Source organism: Balaenoptera musculus, chromosome 2, assembly GCF_009873245.2.
Source record: "Balaenoptera musculus isolate JJ_BM4_2016_0621 chromosome 2, mBalMus1.pri.v3, whole genome shotgun sequence".
Classification (NCBI taxonomy): Eukaryota; Metazoa; Chordata; class Mammalia; order Artiodactyla; family Balaenopteridae; genus Balaenoptera; species Balaenoptera musculus.
This window is the reverse complement of record NC_045786.1, coordinates 80,807,165-80,830,751: the sequence shown is the minus strand read 5'-3', so window position 1 is coordinate 80,830,751 and position 23,587 is coordinate 80,807,165. Positions and strand designations below refer to the sequence as shown.

The window sequence follows — 23,587 nt, the reverse complement described above, 5'->3', positions numbered from 1 at the left end:
GCCCAGCAAGCACTTGAGAATTTGTGTGAACTCAGCAAGATATGGAATTACAGTGTCACTAATCAAAATTTTATCATTTTTTCATATTACATGGAAACAAGTAAATTTTCAGCACAATCCTCAAATGTAATAGAGGATATCTGTTATTAGAGCTTGCTCAGAAAGAAGTTGCGGGGTGTTATTTTGGCATATTCATCTCTATGCAACCTTCAATCCCCTCTTAGGAAATGCTTTATATTTTCAAGCATTGCACCAAAGTAGTACTAAATCTCTTTAAACGTAAAGGTATTTGTCATTAAGATGGTTGATTTTAGCAGAAGAAGACAATTAAAAAATACTTGCCATATAAGGAGAGGGAGCGTTATCATCAGAAACACTGTAGAATGACACTTCAACTGGAAGAGTCAAATGAGTGGGGCAGAAAACACCACTCGCCCCTACCTCGGCAGTAAAGCCATCAACAATGCCGAGAGGATCTAAACGATAGTTCAAGACAGACTCCTGGAAGGCAAAATAAAAGAATTTTTAAGAAATAAAATTTAAAAGTTAACACATTCATTCTTTCGTTCTATTTAAAGAAATATGTTAGTATGCTTTCTGGCACTAGAAAAGTGGTCGCTGCCATTGCCATGCCCTCATTTCAAATGTTCATCTGACCTGAAATCAACCCCCTCCCAAATCAATCTTCTACCATCCTACAAAGTTTGGCCTCCTTACTATTCCAACCCACACATCTTTGAACTTCACCATTATGTTGATATAATCGTTTAATGAGTTATTCTTATCTCTGTAAAGAAAAATATGCTCTACCAGAGCAGGTATAATATCAGAAATTTTCTTATTCCTCACAGAGTATATTCCTACTGTTAGCCACAGAGAAGCACTTGAAAACTTGTTAACAGGTTATATACAGAAGTTCCATCAAAACAGAAAGCCAAGTACTCATAACTTTAACTGAGAAACAACTGCCTCTTAAAAATCGTTGTTGGATGTGACATATGTTTTATTCTTTAGCTTAATTTAAAAGACAGTAAATACACATTGGGAAAAAATTTAAAAGTACATAAATACAAACAGTAGAGAAGCTCCTTATCCATCTCTCCCAAGCTCATTTGCTGAGGAAACCACTTTTAACAATTTAGTGTTTATCTGTCCAGGTATGAGAAACACGTTAAACCTTTCACAAGCTCTCTTTTCTATACATACATCAACACATATATGCATACATCATGAAGTGTGAGTAGCGTTTCTTTGATTCAGTAATTCTTTGAAAAGAAACACTCCAAGCCTTCATGAGTCTAAATTGGAAAGTGACATCAGCAATTCTCAAGTCCCGTGTCAAAAAGACCAGACCAAGAGACCTATGTTACAACCAGCCTTCTATATCTCCCTCCTGCCCTGCAATCAATGCAATCCATATCCTGCTGATGGGACCTCTCAGTCTCACAGCCTCAGCTCTCTCAACACCACTAACCTAGCTCAGACCCTCATAACCTCTCCTCTGAACAAATGCAATACCCTCTAATTAGTTATTCCATCTTTAGTGTATCATCTGTATTACTGCCAGAGTTTTTCTTAAAAAAAAAAAAAAAGTCTTATGTTACCCACCAGGTTAAAAACTTTGTGTTTCCTGATGTCCACAGGATGAAGTCAAATATTCACAGCATGGTATGTAAGGCCCACCCTACATCTCTTACCACAGCTCTCCTCACTTGCACACAGTCTTATACTCCAGTTCTGGCTGATGCTTTTCAATATCACCATGCTCTTTTACTACTTTTACACGTATGCCTTTGCACATGTAGCTCCCTTTGTCTAGAATCCCTTGACACTTCTCACACAAATTTACTTGGCAAATTCCTACTCATCTTTTGTAACTAAGCTCAAGTGACAGCTCCTTAGTAAAACTTTCCCAGTCCCTTAGCAGAGAGAACAAATATATGAAGACTGAGAAAATTTCTATTACAGTGCTAAATACTACTTTCGGTTTTATAGATTATTTATATGTCCAACTTCTCCAGCAGATTGTAAACTTCTCTAAGGCAGGAAGTTTATTATTTAGCTTTATATTCCTAGCATACAACATGACACATAGTAGGTACTCAATAAATGTTTCTTAAATAAGAAAAATGTTCTAAAGATGTATGAAATTTTCAGAGAAAGAGCACAAACAAAAATGCTAATGGATAAGGCCAATGATCCAATGTAGTCTCTGACTTTATTCAGATTTTTGTGACTTTAAACAAATATATTGTACTAACATGCATGTTAGGCCCTATTCAGTGCAAAACTACAAGAAAAGGAAGTAAAAGGTATACAAACTACAGAGTAAGAAATAAAACTGTCCCTATTTGTAGATGATGTGGGAATCTACGTACAAGAATCCGCCCCCTCCAAATCAATAAAATTAATAAGTTGAGCAAGGTCATAGGTGATTATATATGTGTTTATACATGCATATATATACATACACACATACATATATATACATACACACGTCCATACATATAAAATCACTTATATATATGTATATTTTTAGCCCCACCTCGCAGCATGCAGGATCTTAGTTCCCCAACCATGGATCTAACCCATGCCCCCTACAGTGGAAGCATGGAGTCCTAACCACTGGGCCAACATGGAATTCCCTAAAATCACTGTTGTTGGGAATGTAAATTGGTACAACCGCTATGGAGAACAGTATGGAGGTTCCTTAAAAAACAAAAAATAGAACTACCATATGCCCCAGCAATCCTACTCCTAGGCATATACCCAGAGAAAACCATAATTCAAAAAGATAAGTGCACCCCAATGTTCACTGCAGCACTATGTACAATAGCCAGGACATGGAAGCAACCTAAATGTCCATTGATAGGGGAATGGATAAAAAAGATGTGGTACATATATACAATGGACTATTACTCAGCCATTAAAAAGAACGAAATAATGTCATTTGCAGTGACATGGATGGACCTAGGGATTGTCACACTGAATGAAATAACTCAGAGAAAGATAAATATCATGTGATATCACTTATATGTGGATTCTAAAAAAAGGGTACAAATGAACTTATCTACAAAACAGAAGTAGAGTTACAGATGTAGAAAACAAACTTATGGTTACTGGGGGGTAAAGGGGGGGAGGGATAAATTGGGAGATTGGGATTGACATATACACACTACTATATATAAAATAGATAACTAATAAGGACCTACTGTGTAACAGAGGGAATTCTACTCAATACTCTGTAATGGCCTATATGGGAAAAAAGAAGTGGATATATGTAAGAAAGAGTGGATATATGTATATGTATAACTGATTCACTTTGCTGTACACCTGAAACTAACACAACATTGTAAATCAACTATACTCCAATAAAAATTTTTTTTTAAATGTCATTTACACGTTCATGTTTAAGATTGTTTTCTAATTGAAGACAACTAAACCCTTGATATACTTGATCCCAAGTAGAAGAGTCATTAAATAAAGCAGCACATGTATCAGAGACCTTTAACCATTTGATTTTTTAAAAATAATCTTATTTTATAATAAATTTAGATTTACAGAGAAGTTGCAAATATAGTACAAAGAACAATTTGATTTTGAAAATCAGCCTCCTTGATCCTGAATCAGCTGCTATCAGCCCACCATCATCCTTCCTGGGTCCCAGAGCCAGTTTTACCAGGTAAGAAGGTGTGGTCAAGTCTATTTTCCAGCTCGAGCAATGGATACCTCCATCCAACCTGATTTCACCTAAGTCCTGCATCTCCTCCACCAGCTCCCAATTCTAAGATGTCACTGCCAACAATTCTCCCAACTTTACTTCTCATGAAAAGGAAAGGAAAAAGGGAAATGGAAAAAGGAAAAAGGGATACGGAAAAAAGAAAAAGGGAAAGGAAAGGAAAGGAGGTGATTTCAAGGCTTTAGAAAAATGTAATCCATTTATTTCCTTTTCAAGAACAAATGACATAAATGACACCATGGATCTAGGTTAGGAAACTTCAACTCTTAAAATAGTTTCAAAAAACATTACCTGGGCTTCCCTGGTGGCGCAGTGGTTGAGAATCTGCCTGCTAATGCAGGGGACACGGGTTCGAGCCCTGGTCTGGGAAGATCCCACATGCCGCGGAGCAACTAGACCCGTGAGCCACAATTACTGAGCCTGCGCGTCTGGAGCCTGTGCTCCGCAACGAGAGAGGCCGCGATAGTGAGAGGCCCGTGCACCGCGATGAAGAGCGGCCCCCACTTGCCGCAACTAGAGAAAGCCCTCGCACAGAAACGAAGACCCAACACAGCCATAAATAAATAAATAAATAAAACAAACAATATGAGTTAGTCTAAACTATAAAAAATAAAATAAAATAAAATAAAATAAAGAACTCAAAGGACAGTCAGCTTCTAAAAAAAAAAAAAACAAAAAAACATTACCTCAAAATTTCCTAAGAGACTAAGACTTGTTATAGGTGGAGCACTAGAACTCAGAAATGGTTTTTCATGAATATCTGGATCATCTTCAATGTTTAAACATGGTCGAGGACTATTTAAAAAAAGAACAAATCAGCAAATGGACACATTAACAACAGTATTTTCTAATTTACTTTTGTACAAATTAAATTAGGAGGATCTAATCAATTTTAAACTTAAACTACCTTAATAAAAAATTAATGTAACCAAATTTTAAGATAAGAAATATCTCATTCTAAATTCCTGATTAGATTTTATAATCTTTGCTATAATATTTGATAAAGAATATAAATAACATCTAGGTTTCAAGGTGGAATTTATAACATATCACATAGCAGCATCTCCTGGAAATATATAATATTATAATGCAGTCTTCGATATCAATCTTCAATTTAAGTTAAAAATTAGAATACGAAGGCAAACTTATGTGACTAAGGAATATAATGAGAGTATTATTTGTCAACATGGAACAAATTGCCAAGGCTTTTTTGCAAAGGAGTATAAGACAAAGGAGGAGGTGAATGACCAGAAACAGACAAACCCACGTAAATGTTAAAACCAATATAAGTGTTTGTTTATCATAATGACCACTGTATAGTTAGTTACTCATCATCTTAATTTCTCCCTCACTCATCCTTAATAACTGTATGTGTGAAATCATCTTGAAAATGATAAACTGAAAAATGGGATTCCTGTTAAAATTTTGATTTTCAGAGTCAACATTATTTACTGTGAAAGGCTAGAATTTTGTGCAAGATTATTTCATATACACTAATGAATTTTAAGATAAATACCTTCTAGATGATAAGCTTTTCAGATGCAGTAATGAAGAATCCAGATTAAAGCAACCTGATTGTGCCTTTCTTTGAGGAACCTAAGGTTAAAATAATCACTTGTTAGGTTTCAAAAGAATTTCAGAAGACTATAATTTTTTTCTTGAATTGATAGAACAATTTTCAAATGAAAGCTAAGCATATCTTAAAAAATAATAAAACTTCTCTCCTAACAGCTTATTAAAATCATGCTCTTTATTACATACTGTCCCTATGTCCTCATTTTATTAACTAGTTTGGAAAAAAGATGATTAATAAAAGCACTTTTACTAGGTTTTGATTTTTTTCTTTTTTTGGCCGACCACACTGCGGTATCTTAGTTCCCCAACCAGGGATTGAACGCTGGCCACGGCAGTGAAAGCGCCAAGTCTAAACCACTGGACCGCCAGGGAATTCCCTAGGTTTTGATTTTTTAAGAACCAGAACCAGTTTTTTCTAAAACCAATTCTTACATGTAATCCCAATATATAATATAATAAGACTTTTACTTTTTTACTTTATATACTTCTGTATTGAGGGGGTAGGAATAAATGATTTATAGCTTTACAATAAAAGGGGGAAAAAAAGAATTAAATGGTGATGGGAGTCTGGGGTCCTGCCAACCCTACTGTTCTTTTATCCATCCCTACTCGACTGCACATTTCCAAGAACCCTGGCTGGGGCTTCACAGAGAATAGGTTTGAAAAATACTACTATGGAATTTTAACCACTATTGTATACCAAATTACATTTAAGACAAACCACCAACTAGCTAAAAATAATCTAAAAATGAAAGACCCAAGTGTAAATTAAAGGTCAACATGCAAGTTAGACGGATTTGTCTCTAGAATTAATGTTAAATATGTATAAAGTATCTGAGTGATTGGTCTAATTTGTGACTAAGAAACAGATGATACTGAAAGTCTAAACAACCTCAATATTTTTGAGAGTTGTACAAGTACACCATTCTATATTTTGGAGTTAGAACTTAATGTGAAATCTTCAATCCAGATTCTCAGGTCTTCAATTCGGGAAAGTTTTCTACTTTCATTGCCTCTCATACTGCATTTTCCTTATTCCATCTAGTCTTCCTTTTGGAATTTCTACTAGGCTTATACTGAACATCTCATTTTATCCTCCAGGGCTCTTTCATATTTTACCATCTCTCTTCCCTTCTGCACTTTATTCTAGGTGCTTTCTTAATATGTGTCTATCCACTGACGAAACCTCTATTCAGGTGATTCCAGTCCATCATTTAATCCATGTGTATGTGTATGCGCACGTGTGTGTACACTTCAATTATATTTTTCATATTTTTAATTTCTATTTTTCCAATCCCACATGTTCTCTTATCTCAGTTCCCTGTCTTTATCTTCATTTATCTCTTGGAACATTCATTCATTCACTCATTCATTCATTTATGTTAACATCTTTATTGGAGTATAATTGCTTTACAATGGTGTGTTAGTTTTTGCTGTATAACAAAGTGAATCAGCTATACATAAACATATAACCCCATATCTCCTCCCCCTTGTGTCTCCCTCCCACCCTCCCTATCCTACCCCTCTAGGTGGACACAAAGCACCAAGATGATCTCCCTGTCTTGGAACATTTTAAAAAGAATTATTTCTGATTCTCTTTCAAGTTGCTCTGATAACAGGATTCCTAAATATGAATTTTCCCACTTCTTCTTCTTGCTGATTCTTTTAAGGTGCTTTGTAATTTTAATTCCCCTGAGATCATCCTCAGTAAGAGTTACCTTCCATGAAAATAAATCCTTGGTGCCATGGGTAATAGATGTGGGATAGTTTCATGTTTTCTCATAGCACAAATTCAGAACCCCCTAACCATGGATGACTTAGGCTTAGGTCTAAATTCTTCTGGGGGCTTCTTTTCCCATCTACTCTATCCCTCCTATTGCATCCCTTAAGTAAACAGGTGATTTTTTTTCCCTTCTCCCATTTCTAGAATGGCAGTCCTCACCTGTTTCTGGCTTTATGGAGTTTGGTTTTAGGTCCCAGCTATGACTGGCGTAGACCTGACTCCTGATCCAGCAGGAGCATTAAACCCTAGCACTGTATTAGATTTAGATATCTTAGAAGGTCATAATTTGCCCCAAGTTAGTTTCAGAGATTTATCTTTCTTGCTCTTACACTATATTATGTATTTAAAAGTTGTGTTATATTTTGTCCAGGATTTTTGTGTTTGGGAAAGAGGAAGGATCTTCTTGTATTAACTCAGTCCACCATATTGAACAGAAGTCTGTAGTGCTTTTTATACCAGCATGATGCTGTAAGTTTTTTCCTCATCACTCGGGCATTTTGAAAGCACCTCATACGTAGGTCAAACATTTGGGGTTATTTTAAATTGTTTAGAATTCAACTTCCCTAAAATAAACATCTAAGGTCCAAGTTACAAATTTAAAACTAAATCTCTTATTCAAGAATTAATTTTTGAAAATATGCCAGATATTGCATGCTTTGAGTTTACTTAAAAAACTCACATAAAAACAAAAACTATGTCAATAGCAAAATAAACATGTTTTTAGTTTACTAGGATATTGACTGCTTACCTCTGGTTTAACTGAAATGGCAGCTTTAGCGACTATCAAATGCTGACAAGGAATGATACTAATCATCTTCCCAACACTAAGGTAGACATTATCACCCCCTTTTTTCAGGTGAGGAAACTGAGGCTCAGAGAGACAATATTTCTCACCTAATGTCGCACAGCTAGGGTGAAGTCAGCGTGATGCCAAAGCGAGGTTCTTAACCACACACTCAGATCTATAAATTTATTAGTAAATGTAGAGTGGGGAAACGTATATGTCTCAAAATAAGAAGATTAACTGTACAGGTCGCAAGTCAAAGACAGCCACGAGTTTGATTCCCAGATGATTCAGCTGGTGGTGTCAACCAGCCTCAGTACCATGATACAAATCTATTTAGAGAAAATCCACTTGACACTAAGTATTTTCTTTACATTAGTGAGAATTAATATGCTGGACAAAAGAATTTCAGAGAAATTTTATAATCCTAATACAATAAATTCATTTTTATTCATTTTTTCTGCCTTTTTCCATATTAATATTTAGCTATTAAATGTATCAAAAAATAAAATGTTTTCCCACTAGAAATTTATTTTGAAGGTATTTAAATTTTTTCAATTAAAATTTGGATAAAGTGATTTGCAAACATTTTACATGTTTTGCAATTCTAAATATAAAATAAGAGAAAAACACTTACAGGACTGGAAAGAAGAGGCAATCCAGTTCGAGGATGAAAGGCTCTGGTTGAGGTTCCATCCAAGGAATGAAAATTATGTTTCTGCCAGACACTTGACTGTTTAAGTGGTATAGTTCTCTGCTAGGAAAAGATTTAGATTTTAATGGCAATATTTAAAATTTTTTTGTTTTTAGATTTATTCTTAACATGTACTGAGGTATTACATCCTTGGTGGTAAAGCTAACAACCTATATAACTATCTGTACACACATATATATACACTTTAATCAAAAAACAGTGTTTAAGAGTTTTTTCTAAGATGCTGAATAAACTCAAATATTCTACAAAAAGTATGTCCAAACACAGTTGCCTTATCAACATATTTATAAAAACTCAGTCTGGGCTTCCCTGGTGGTGCAGTGGTTAAGAATCCGCCTGTCAATGCAGAAGACAGGGGTTCAATCCCTGGCCCGGGAAGATCCCACATCCCGCGGAGCAACTAAGCCCGTTCGCCACAACTACTGAGCCTGTGCTCTAGAGCCCGCGAGCCACAACTACTGAAGCCTGTGTGCCTAGAGCCCGTGCTCCGCAACAAGAGAAGCCACCGCAATAAGAAGCCCTCGCACCGCAACCAAGAGTAGCTTCCGTTCACCACAGCTAGGGAAAGCTCGTGCACAGCAATGAAGACCCAATACAGCCAAAAATAAAAACAAATAAATAAATAAGTTTATAAAAATAAAACAACTCAGTCTATCATCTAGTAAGCTAATATTCAATTCTTTTAATCTGTGAAAAAAAAACCTCACAGTTAGAAAAAATTAGTAAAATATTCTAAAATATAAAACTATGTCAGTAGCAAGAGCCATTCTCAGAAAATATAATTTGGTACAGCATGATACAAAAATTTAAATGTGAATTTTAAAATATACTTAACACAGTCACAGTATCACGTTTTTGAAGTGATATAAGAAATAGACTAATTCTTAAGAATTTAAAATGGCAAGTTTATACCCAGAAATAAAAAAATGCATAAAAACACATGAATAAAAATCAGAGAAGAATAATTGGGGTCCTGGCTCTACCATTTACTAGCTTTATGACCTTGGGCAATTTACTTAACCTCTCTGGGCCCAGAGTCCTCATTTGTAAACTGGAGTTAGTAATAGCACCTAACCTCATAGCGTAGTGAAAGGATTTAGTAAGCCAGCATGTATAAAATATTCAGAAGAGTGCCTGGGCACCCAGTAAATGCTATATAATTAAATTTAAAATGAGTGTATGAAAAAACAAATCTTAGTGGCTTGAAAAATACCATGGTCAAAGTAAGTCTCCCTATTAGGTACCAGAAAGGATCATGAAAAGCTAGTATTCTTAAGGCCAGGGTAGGTTTTTGTGACAATTACAGTTTTAGGAAATTGGAAACTGTCATTTGATTAAACCCATGTGTTAGAAAGAGATCGTCTGTTGAAAAATATTAATTGGAAACATGGCATACTTTTAAGACTCTAATGTCTGGCAAAACTAATTTGTATGATAAAGAAGATGAATCAAGGTTATTCAGATTTGGATAGAGGCAGTTAAGTAGTTTTCCATATAACTGAGATATAAATTTGTGATACTTCTTGGAGAAATAAAGGAAATTTAAGCCTAATAATAATTTTCTAAAGTTAAAAAGTGGTTTGGTGGACAAATAAAATGGAACTAACTTAAATAACTTTGATTTAGGTAGTGCATTAAAAGCTTACAAAATGTTTAAAGATCTATAATTTGATTATCACCACAACTATAAGCAAAAGAGATTCATCGTTCTTATTTTAAAATCAAGGAGACTGAGGGTTTTACAAGTTACGTGATTTATTCAGCTTCACTCAAGGACCAAATCGACAGGACTGAAACTTGGGTATTCTGACCAACAGCCCAGTGATTTCACTACAGATATTCCTAAAATCCTTAGCTGAGCAGTGGCATAACACAATGGGCACACTGCTTGTACTAGGCCAGAGCTGCTATCAAACAATACCTTAAGCTAATGATAACAGGTTTCACTTCTGACTCTTATTTACTCTCCAGCAACTGTTCACAGTATTAAAGTAAACAAAAAAAAGGCAACAGGAAGAATTTACCTAGCATTTGCTCTGAAGTGGGTGGGTTATTTACAAGGATGTTTACTGTATCAGACAGTGAGTTCTACAGATAACGGGCATCTTGGGCCTAACTAGATCTCCTGTACACAAAATTCAAACCATAACAAATGTTTGGGGATTATATTTGAAATGTTAGATATTACTTACCAATACCTCTTTATTTTTCAGTCGCTCACACGTAAACAAACAGTCTTTTATATTCTTCCTCTGAGAACAGTTTTGAGATTTTTCATCAACTGGATCTTCTTTCTTATCCTGTTCATTTTTTAAGTGGTTTGGCTTTTTGCATTTGAAAACTTCACTATCTTTATTGAGATAATTTTCTATACTATTAAGTTGAGTATTTTGTTCGCATGACTTAGGCTTTTTTGAGTCTTTATCTGAGCACTCATTTGCATGTTTGTTCAAATATCCAGACATTTCCAACACAGTAACATTTATTTTCGAGTCATTCTTTTTTGAATGATCAAACTGGTGATTGTTAAAAGATTCTGGATTATAATTTTCATTTATTATTATTTTGTCCTTATACTTATTTGTGCAAATCTGTTTGTCAATACTGTTACATTTTGAATACTGTTTATTGATTTCATTGTCAATTTCTTGTTCCTTAAATTGACACTCAGAAAGTGTGTTTTCCAATCTGATTGTGAAATCTAAGTTATCTTCTTTGCAATGAGACATATTTGAAGGATTCATTAAACCAGTGGCTTTGTTCTGTGTCTCTTGAAATGTACTTTGGATTTCACTAGGATTGTTCTGATGCAGATTTCTTCTTGTTTGAGGTTTCAAAGAAGGCTTGACATTACTATTGCATTTAAAAGAACTAAAATATTTATTAGGTGTTAAGTTTTTCCCTTCACTGATGTTATCTAACAAGGAAAATTTTGTATCAGAAATGGAAACAGAGGTGTCATCCTTGTTTTTCTTCAACAAATTTCTGTCTTCATAGGAACTCCTAAACAGTTTAGAAGGAACTGAACTGGAGTCCTGCATGTTGAATGATTGCCGGGGCATGTGAGGTGCTGTTGGATCAATATGCTCCAAGTGCTGAGCAATCCTTGCAATGACATCTTGCCGCTCCTGGAGTAAAGAGCTTATCAAAGGATTAATCTCACCAACAGACTGATGAGAATGAAGACCATTAGAGATGCAAGTCTCACTTCGAGGAGTTTCTGGTTTTACTCGAATTTTCCCTTCATTGGTGTCTTCTGAGGAGGTGAGCTCTGGATTACCAAAGAAATGGAGAATGTTTCTTTACATTTTCTCACATTTTCATTTTCTCGTGAAACCCGGAAAAGTTTTGAATTAAGTGAACTAGATTCTTGTGTATTAAGTGGATGTCCAGAAACATGTGAAGTGCTTGGATCACAATGAATCAAATGCTGAGCTATTCTTGCAATAACTTCTTGTCGCTCCTGAATTAAAGAGCCTATTAAAGGATTAGTCTCACCAACTGATTGCCAGGAACTCTGGTGGCTAGATTCACTAGAATCAATCACTGAAAATGATTTTAAAGTTCTCACTGATGTTTCATGTGACTTTTTATCTCCTATACCACTGAAGCCCAGAATATTGCCTTGAGATGTTCCATAGTCAGATTTACCGCTAGTGCCCGGATATAGTTTGACATTTTTGACAGCTGCAGTATATTCTGGAGTTGTGCCATTTTTTGCATGTAATATTATGCTCTCGGGTGCCATGGTCCAAGTTTGTTTGCTACACAGACGCTGTGAACCGTTTGTACCACATTGCTCTGCTTCAGTAGAATTTCGGTGCTGATGGGTTTTAAGTTCATGGTCTTGAACTCTTTTCTCATAAAGGCCAATATTAGTGTGAATACTACAGGTCAAAACTGGATAATTAGATTGTCTGGGCAAGGACTGAACACTGACTTTCAAGGCCACATTGTGAGACACATTGGGAACAGGAAACACATGTTCAATTGGAGTCTGTGAAAAATTCCACTGTAGGTCTACATCAGCAGCACTGATTCTAGAATCACACAGAAAAAAATGGAATCAATGGATTATAAAACATATCATTATTATATGTTATTTAAAAAATTTTAAACAGTCATATACTTACCTTTGTTTGCATTAATTACTATTGAGATTTTATTTTAACCTACTTTACCATGCATGTCGTTCTAACAAAACCAACATAAATAGATTATACCTGGAATAGAGACCATCTTCTTTTTGAGAACACTATTCTCTTAAAGCATTAAAGCTCAAAAATACTATAATTTAAAATTAGTTGTCAAAACAGAAAAAAAGGACTTTCCATTTACTACTAAATAAATGGATTCAGCTAACTATTAAGCATGGTGATTAAGAGATACTCTCTATCTCATGGCCACCTGCCTAAAGAGACAGTTAAGACAGTTGTTCAGCAGCCTGTGTGTTTACAGTTTTCAGGATCTAAAAACTAAGTCTACCATTATGGAAATTCAGCAACCCAGAAAGTTTTTCCACTTTATTTATAATGGTGGTACGTTCTCATTGTTAGTTCTGTAAAGTAAGCTAAAAAGTTCTCTGAAAACTATTCTACACCAGATTTAACCCAAGAAGCAAAATTCATATTGAGTCATATCTAAATTTCTCTAACTTGTTTTGAAAAATACTTCAGTAAATTTTGTCCACTTATATTTAGAAATGAAGGAAATAAACTGCTTAAAAGGTAAAATTTCATTCAGTAGCTAACCACTGTAGCTGAATACACATTGTCCTTTTTCTGCCCTAGACATACCTGTAAAGAATATTTCGTGGAATAGCACCATGAGAAACACTCAGCCAAGCACTTAATTGAGAAAAAAACACAAATGAGCGGACAGCCAATAGGAGAGTCTTCTCTTCAATAAATCGATCGCCACTCCTAAGGGAAGTAAAAAAGCATCATCTAAATGTCAGCAAGTACAAAATGACTAAATTTTAGAAAGATAAAAGCTGAAATAAACATATCACTCAGGATATGTGCTTTCAAGAGTATAGGAGTGCATTTACCAGTGTCACCTGAAGTCACATAAGTACTAAATATGTAAATTTTACTACATAAATAGAGGGACTCAAAGATATGATATATTATTAAAATAATTTATATAAAGTAATGGAAAACCTGATTTACAAAGGACAACTTCAAACTCAGTTCAACTTACTGTCGAGGAACTGGCTCCAATATCCATCTTTCTAATAATAACGCATCTTGCTTAATTGCAGGATCATTTAGATCAATCCCTTCTGTGGTGGGCCCGTCATCACTGTAGCAGCAATCTGGTAGTAGCATCACTTCCACCATGATTGGAAGGTTATTCTTCCACAATAATGCGACCTCAGACCTAGTTCGTCGGGCTTGGCGACACTTGGAGAAGATGGAGATAAACAAAATGGCTTAAGAGCCCACCCAATTTTATATTTAAATTTGAAAAGTATAATTGTAAAGCAGACATCTGTATGAAAATGAGTTGCCTATTGCAGGGCTCAACTCAGGCTTGTCTGCCTATTTAGGTTTCCTCATTAAACAATGCATCAGCACTAGGAGCTCTAGAGTGTGGGGATTAGTAGCAAACAACAATTATGATGCAAATTTTCTTGGGGGAGGATATCTTTGCTCTACTTTGTGGAAAAAGAACTGTCATGCCCAACGTCTGACAGGCCTCAAGATGGCCCAGCCTCGCCTCATTTGTTAATTACATCATCATTAATTACAGAGGAAAGATTCATTCTAAGAGCAAAATATTAAAAACTCATTTTCATTAAACACTCAAAGTAGACAAGATTTTAGAAGTTTAAAATTTTGGACTACAGTTAAGAGACTAACTGGGAGAAAAATCCTTACAGCAAATTATACGCTACATACCAAAATAAATATTTTTAACAGTATTATACAAAAACATTAATGATAGCAAAAAGTATCCTCCCATTAAAAAGGGGAGGGATATAGGAGGGAAAGTGATTAATGTGGGGAAAATAATTATGAACATCCATCTACTAAATAAACAAGAACACAAAGTTGATGAACCGGGGCTGAGACTAAAACTAAAGAAAAGCTAATTCATAGTAACAAAGATAATCTTAAATCTGGTGTGTGTGGAGGCAGGTATGAAACTGGCTGCCCACCTGCCTGCTGATGGAAAAGCTACCTACTGTGGCCTTTTAGAGCCTTGTTTACGAGCCAAAAGTATTAGCTGCGGTTCAGGATTAGTACTTTTTCTTTATGTTGTGACCAATTTTATACTTAAATGTGAACATTATAATTGTGATTTAACAAAGTTAATGACAGAATTTAAACAGGTTTATATAAAAGATAAAAAGCATTCAAAACACAATGCTCACCTGGGCCAGCTTATCACTACATTCATGTTTGCTAGTTACTGGGTAACAGGACTGTGCTGGAGGGCAATGGAAACTTTCCGTCCGACCTTTAACAGAACATTCAGGTGTTCGTCCTTCTGTTATTAACAAGGCCAGAGAGACCAAGAACTCCTCTGCATCATATTCAAAATATTCATCCAGACTATCTGGTATCAAAAAAAAAGAAAGAAAGAAAGATGGGTCCTTGCTTTAAGGTATTCTTGACAAGAACTCATTTTTTTTTTTTTAACATCTTTATTGGAGTATAATTGCTTTACAAGAACTCATTTTTTTATGTCTAAAATAACTAATGCCATAGCCCAAATTCAAGTATATTCACTAACAAAGAGTGAAAAGAGAATAAAAGTGAGGCAATTAAAATACAATATTGGTACTTCCCCGGTGGCGCAGTGGTTAAGAATCCGCCTGCCAGTGCAGGGGACACAGGTTCAAGCCCTGGTCCGGGAAGATCCCACATGCCACGGAGCAACGAAGCCCGTGCGCCACAACTACTGAGCCTGAACTCTAGAGCCCATGAGCCACAACTACTGAAGCCCACGCTCCTACAGCCCGTGCTCTGCGACAAGAGAAGCCACTGCAATGAGAAGCCCGCGCACCGCAATGAAGAGTAGCCCCCCTCACCGCAACTAGAGAAAGCCCGTATGCAGAAACAAAGACCCAAAGCAGCCAAAATAAATAAATAAACTTATTAAAAAAAAATGGATAAACTCTTAATTCACAAGGTACAGAAGTCAGATGATGATGGATAATTCAAAATTTCATTTAAGACAAAGCTGGTTAAAATTACGGCATAAAATTGTTTTTATGTAAACTTCAATTAAAATGTTTAAGATTTAGGAATACATTTATAATCTTTTAGATAGTGATATTTTTGGACATCAAATACAGTAGTTTTCACACACAAAACTTCGCCAATAGCCAAAAGGTCAAAATGTCTTATTAGGTCATATAAATATTTTCAGCTAAGATGTCTTATTACTGTTATTAAATATTAGAAAAAGAGGCAGATACAAATGTATGTTTCTCCCTTTCTCTCCCTCTCCCTTCCTTAACTAGTTCCTTGTTCTTACAGCCCTAATTCTGTGATGTGGACACTCACAGCCACAGGGTCCTTCTCTTTCCTTGCTGTGCAGTGGTAGTAGTTTCACAGGAAGAAATTTTATAATTATCCAACAGGAGATGCAAGCCTGTATTGCAATATATGAAGTGTGATATTTTTTGGTTACTAGGCAGTTCCAAACAATCTAACCTGCAGATGTTTCACTTAGATATATTAAATTTAAAATTTTTCACAAGTCCTCCAATTTTAAAAGCACGGTTAGTTTTTAAAACTGTTAACCTGCTATGCAGGTTGGACATGCATGCATGTGTACATTCACACACGAAATTCAATTTATAGTGCAAACTTGAAAAGGTTGCTTTCTCTTATCTCTGCCAGCTAAGCAACACATATTTTAAGTGCCTAGCACACTGTAGTAGGCGACAAGGGGACACAAAGTTGTACTGCACATAGCTACTAGTTTCAAAGGATTTGATTCAGAGATGATTTTTTAAAACAACAGAACACTGAAGCATATAATAAATTCCAAAGAAGTTCAGATAACAGTGGTAAAATTTTGCCAAAGAGGTAGATGTTAAGCTGAACCATGAGAGAGAAAGTGCAACTTGAGTGGAGCATTTGTACCAAAAAAGTGTAGAAAAGGCAGGACTGGAGACTGATTGTGAATAGCCTTGAAGAGTATGACGACGAGTGCCTATTTCTAGCCTCAGGAAGGCTTATCAGGAAAAGAAGGAGTCTTGAGAGCCAACTTGATTGAGCTGGTATTTTAATACCATTCAGTCCCTAAAATGACCATTTGCAACATATAAAACAACAGCCTGCACTTAGTAATGTTAGGCATTGCCAGTTTTCACTACTTTCTATACATTAACTCATTTACTCCTCAAAGCAGCTCTAGAAGGGACTATTACCACCATTTTTATAGATAACCGAAGCATAGAAAGGTTAAATAACTTGCCCAAGATCACCCAGCTAGGAAGTTGCAAAGTTGAAATTTGAACCTACACAGGTCTGGTTCTAGAATCTGAGTCCCTAACTACCCCATGCATGCTTTCTTTCACTGTGACTACAAATTTTGCCTTTATATACTTTAATAGATGTTTGTAAAAATATAATGTATATTCAACATATATTTTAACAATATATTTTGGAATATTGTGGTACAGGATTTGTTTCCAGGAAAAGGACCGTAATTTATAATAATGCGCCAAACTGGGAAAAAAAAAAAGAGGTCTCAACTTTCAACTTTCCTCCAGGAACCAATTAGGTCATAAGCCAAGGGTCTCCTGTGGTCTCCTGGGACTCACTGAGTTAAATCATGGTGTCCTTCAGACGGAAGCAAAAGACATAAAAAGAAATCCATTCAGACCTTTCTCTGATGGTTCTGTGGGTTTTCAAGGCTAGCTCAGGCTTGCCATGGGCTGGCTACATGGGATGATTTTAGCTCCCGGGAGATTTCTCTGGGCTCATCCTTTTCCCTCTCTCAGACTGTGGGGTAATCCTGGAGAGTTAAGAATTGTGGCAGAGCAGTGGCTCTTACGCTATGGAATGCTGAATGATGTCAAGATGTCAGTTACTCCATGTGAGTACCAAGGATGGTTCACAGCCTAAGTAATGTCTCATATATATTTGGCACTATTTTTTTTTTAAATTATAATTTATCTCCAAAACCCTAGCAGGATATCCACTGACAGATGAATGGATAAAGAAGATGTGGTACATATATAATACAATGGAATATTACTGAGCCATTAAAAAGAATGAAATAATGCCACCTGCAGCAACATGGATGGACCTGGAAATATCATACTAAGTGAAGTAAGTCAGAGAGAGAAAGACAAATATCATATGGTATCACTTATATGCAGAATCTAAAAAAAAAATGATACAAATGAACTTACTTATTAACAAAACAGAAACAGACTTACAGACTTAGAGAATGAATTTACGGTTACTGAGGGGAAGGGTGGGGAGGGGGATAGATTGGGAGTTTGGAATTGACATGTACACACTGTTATATTTAAAATAGATAATTAATAAGGAGCTACTGTAAAAAAACAAAAAACAACAACCCTATCAGGAAATGGCTTACTCATATACAAGAAATTACCAAGTTTAAAGTGATAAAAGTTAAACTGTTACACATTGTAAAGCAACTATACTCCAATAAAAATTAATTTTAAAAAACTGTTACGTGATGACAACCTTTAGGAACTTGTCAGGAAAAATTTATGGGTGTCTGAATTTTAATAAATGAGAATAGTAAATCACAGTAGTCATTAGAAAAGTTGCATTATTAAAATTTTGATAATTTCCATCTCTAAAACCTCTGCCATAGCACAGAGTTTACTGTAGTAAAGAATATGACTAAGGAACTGGGAAATTTTATGTCATACTAAAGAAAATTCATTAGATATGACGATACTTTGAGGACATAGCTTACTCAAGAAATAAGGTATAATTGTTGGGTCTCTGAAAACAATTTACTCTTTACAAAAACAAAAAGTGTTGCAAATCTAGACAAATATGGGCTGCTAAGGCTTACCTACTAGCTATACATTTTAAAAGAGAGAAATTATTTGATGTAAAACATAACTTTGAAAACAACAGAAAGGATGTTATAAATTCTCACAGGCTATCAATGACAAATCATTAGAGAGTGGGAATCAATCAATCAAAACATAGTCCCTCTGCCCCCAAAACCTCAATGAGGATAGTGCTTACACCACAGTCTGACTAGAAGCCATGACCAGACTAGCTCCTTTTTTGTGGCACACTCTTCTGGCTCCGGAGTTCAGCCATCTTAAAGTTCTTCATCTGTTCTCTCCAACAAAAGAGGTTAATAATTTGGCCCCTGGGAAAACCTTAAACAATCAGAATGACCCATAGGTGAAACAGACTAACTTGGGAAGTAAATTCTTCATCACCAAGGGTGTTCACAAACAGACTGATAAACAATTGCCAGGGGTGTGGTTGAAGGGATTTAGCTGTCAAGTGGAAACTGAATTAGACTTGCAGTGGTTCTTTCAACCTTGAGAGTCTGTGAATCTCTGTTCTTCAGAAGTACTTCATAAAAAACCCAGGGGAGAGGCCAGAACCACCACTTCCTTCTTGGGAGCCCCTAACCAGGAGCCCCTCTGAATCAGAACTCATCATAAACACTTAATGGTGGTGTCTCTGGATCCTTGATTTAAAACAAAAACCTAGGATACTTCAAAGCTCTGTCTCAAGGAAACAGAAGAAGGTCCTTCCTACCATTGGGCTGCTGTATATACTGTTCAATTTACTTCTAAAGCCTGCCAAGGTAGTAGATTTCACCCCCCTCATATATGGAATAAAATGGCAAGAGAAGCATGAGAACACCTGGGGGATTGCCAAAAAGAAAGTTTCTCTAAAAATAATGTCCTTTCAAACTTATAATGGACAATCTAGTAATACGAATAAAAATTCTTCTGTGAATTTATTCCAATGAAATAATAGAACAAGTACACAGAGATGAATGTTGAAGGATATTTATTAAAATGTTTATAGCAGTCAAAAAGAATTGTAATCAATCTAAATGTCCAACAAAAAGGGACTGGTTAAATACACTGTGGTACAGTTTTATCTAAAATAATGATATAGATCTACTTTTGACAAGGAAAGATTATCTACACCATAAGTGAAACACAACTCTCAAAAGAATGTTATGATCATGTGTTTGTGGAATTACACATGCATAGAAAGATATACATGCAACAAAATATTATCAGTCCTATAAAGCAAACACACAAACACATAAACTAAATTTTAAATAAATTACTATTCTCTGACTGGCATTAGATAAATGATAAAGCCTATTAACTGAAAAATAATATGTAAATAAAAGAATTACATAGTGTCATATATTTTAATTAGAGTTATTGTTTTGTAAAACCCCTGCTAAGGAGATCACAGTTTGGTTACTCAGTAGAGGAATTTGTGAAGACACACATAGGTAACAGTACACTGGTTCTGGTGTTGAAAAATTAGAACTTAGCAGTTTGAAACACTTTTCTGCTTTGCTTTCCTTTTTTTTTTTCTCTTTATAAATAATCTTTTAAAAATAATTAGGTAAGAACTAGCATCTCATACTGATAATATGAGAAACATATGGATGAATCTGAGAAAGGGTGTTAAGAATTAGTAGAAGAGGTTATGCTCAGAGAATTGGACTCTCAGTTGATATTACCAGTATGTAGGTATGAAGATGGTGCTAAGTGCCACGCTGTAATTGCAAAAATTGAGAATAATTATGTAAATGCTTTATACTAACTGTTGAGGGATGGCTTTTCTGAGCAGATAACATTTAAGCCAAGGTCTGAACAAGGAACAAGCAATTCAAAAATCGGAGGAAAGACCATTCTGAGCAGAGGGTCTAAGGTGACAATAAAGGAGTAATGTCCCAGGAACTAAAAGAAGGTGAGTAAGGCTGGAATGGCAGTAGCAGAGAGAGAAAGTGGTAAGAACTATAGTTTAGAATGGTGGGCAGGGAGTACATCACACAGGATTTTGAAGCTAGGGCAAGGAGTTTAGATTTTATCCTAAATGCAATGGGAAGTCACTGGAGGGTTTTAACTAGAGAAGTGACACGATCTGATTTACATTTTTAAATGATCGCTCTGACCGCTATGTTGATAACAGAATAGGGGAAAAAGAATCAGAGTAGGTATACTAGTTAGGAGGTTGCTGTTTTCCAGGGTTGGGGATATAGTTTTGGGAATCATTGGCATTTGGATAGTATTTAGAGTGAAGAGTTACCTAGAAGCATGTAGAAGACATTCATGACAAAGGCCCGAGGCACTCTAAGAAGTAGAGATCTGTTAGAAGATGATGAACCAGCAAAAGGAGCTGGTATATGTCAAGTATGGTATCATGGAAGCTGCAAGAAAAAAAATGTTTCATGGAGGGCATGGCCAATGGTCTCAAACACTAGTGAGGTTTAATAAAATATAAACAAAGAAATGACCACTGTATTTGACAATAAGGAAGTCATTGGTGACTTTGACAATAGCGATCTCAGTAGGTGGTGATGATGGAAGATTAGATGTGACATACATTGTCAATTATTCTGAAGGGTACAGATGATAAATACAAAAGCCTACTTTCCTAGTCCTCTCTTAACACAATGGCCATTCATGTATCACAATATAAGTATTACACATGCAAAATCATCACTCATACAAAATTGTCTCCAAATCCCAAAAGGGAATACGAGAAGTTCCCTTCTAAGTCTATGGTACAGGGACAGGAGATTCTCCCGCTTTATGGTCCTAAAATCCAGTCACTGAACAAGTCACTAACTTGTTCTTCAAATTTCTCTTGAAATTAAACCTTCCTTTTTAACCTCAAAACAGTTACCAAGGTGGATTCCTATTACTTTACACATAAATTACTACACCAGTCTCCTAGTTACGGTCTAGGACTCTAGGCCCTTTCTTATTCATCTTGCAACCTGATGCAGATTAATCTTCCTGAAAGCCATTCCATCACATTCCTCAAAGTTTTTCTGTTTGTTGTTTGTTTGTTTTATTGGCTCCCTAACTGCCTATTAAACCCAGTGTAAACTCTTAAGCCTGACATTAGGGCCAGGGCCACTGTACAGAGCCAGCTACTCTGGCTGTGCATTGCCAGATTCTGATGTGAACACTGCCTCTTGAAGTTATACACTGAGGTGACCCTGCTTAAGACTCCACCCACCTCTGGTTCTTAATCTCATCTTTTCCTGCTCTCTGTGTTCTACCCAAACTGCTGTCTATACCACGCTCTACTCATTTCCCACCCTGTACCACTGCTTTTTCTTTCTGTACTGCTAACTTTAGCCAACCCTCTCCCAACTGCAGGAACTTCCACAGTTACACTAACCCATCCATTTCTTTATAAAAATATTCTTAATATTTCATAGATGTTTATCTCCTAATGGGTTAAGTTCTACATACATTGAAATATTTTTGGTTTCTCATTTATATGTTCCAATCTCATAGGTATGTGTTGAGTGTTTCTGTTTCAAGTGACAATTGTAAAGGACCTTAGAAATCATGCAGCCTAATCTACCTTACTTCCAGATGAAGAGAGTAAGGTAAAAAGACATTAACTTTCTTGCTCAAAGCTGTATGCATACTGCTGCACACTGGAATCCCGGTTTCTTCATTCCTAGTGCAACTTGATTTATACACCATGAGAAGTCTTTAAGCAGAGAATAAAAGACAAAGTTGACTTTAATGACAAGTGCAAAAAATAGTGGCTGTGGCTATAAATGAAAGCAACTTTATATCTGCACTATTATTTTATTAATACTAGTGACACATAAATATTTCCACTGTCAGAAGAGTACCTTCAAACACAAAAATATTCTTTGTTTTTGTTAGCCAACAACAAAGCTTAAACTGAATTTTTTAAAAATCCTCAGCACTCTATTATGAAAAAGGCCAGTGATCTGTAAACAAACTTATCACGGACTGACTTTTAACAGCAGCTTTCTAGACTTGTGTGTGGTTTAAATTCAACCAAGTATTTCTGCTGTACATCTACATTATACAGTAACCACCAAAATTCAAAATTATGATAAAACAATGAATATTCTGAGGTTCTATCTGAAAAACAAAGTCGTGTATGTTTTTATAATAATCTAGCTCTTTGAAAATTGGCTATAAATTTTAATTGTCACATAATACAAACATTCAGTTAAACAAAGATGATCTTATCATCTTGAGTTGTGGAGTGTTTTATCAAGTGCTTCCTCATCTTAATTCTCATGATGTAGCATAAAGTAACAGTTAAGAACATGAACTGTGAGGTCAGGCAAACAGTTCTGCTACTTGCTAGTTGTTTGGCTTTGTACAAGTTATAGTGATACAACCTCTCTTTGCCTTAGTTTTTAAAAAATCTACTAAATGGCAATAATAATAGTATTGACCTTCAGAGGGTAGTTAATAGGTTGTTATTTGTAAAATATTTAGAATATTGCCTGGCACATAGTGAGCACCATACTGTTTCTTTTTTCTTTTATTTTCCATCTAACGTTTCTTAAATTTAAAATAAAAATAGGGACTTCCCTGGTGGTGCAGTGGTTAAGAATCCTCCTGCCAATGCAGGGGACATGGGTTCGAGCCCTGGTCCAGGAAGACCCCACTTGCTATGGATCAACTGAGCCCGCGAGCCACAACTACTGAGCCTGCGTGCCACAACTACTGAAGCCCGCACGCCTAGAGGCTGTGCTCCACAACAAGAGAAGCCACCACAATGAGAAGCCCGCACACTGCAAGGAAGACCCAACATAGCCATAAATAAATAAATAAATTTATTTAAAAAAATAAAATAAAACAAAAATAAATGCGATGGCATAGGTTTTTCTCTCATTTTACAGATGAGAAAACTAAATTTGTAAAATCATTTGCCCAAGGTCACAAACATTATCAGTAAGTAGAGAACCATCTGTAGGAGCCCACTTTCCACTACCAATAGTTCTTAATAATGCTCAGTTATGAAAGTTCAT

At 35.7% G+C, this 23,587-nt stretch overlaps 1 protein-coding gene across 1 annotated transcript in view; it reads right to left on the bottom strand.

Annotated features, from left to right (window-relative positions):
- FAM214A (family with sequence similarity 214 member A) overlaps positions 1–23,587 on the bottom strand; it is an 85,618-nt gene that overhangs the window by 9,918 nt on the left and 52,113 nt on the right. The window contains 9 exon segments of the mRNA XM_036843711.1: positions 343–501; positions 4,426–4,534; positions 5,256–5,335; positions 8,519–8,635; positions 10,789–11,882; positions 11,885–12,636; positions 13,393–13,518; positions 13,799–14,001; positions 14,976–15,160. Coding sequence (XP_036699606.1) covers positions 343–501; positions 4,426–4,534; positions 5,256–5,335; positions 8,519–8,635; positions 10,789–11,882; positions 11,885–12,636; positions 13,393–13,518; positions 13,799–14,001; positions 14,976–15,160 — 2,825 coding nt within the window.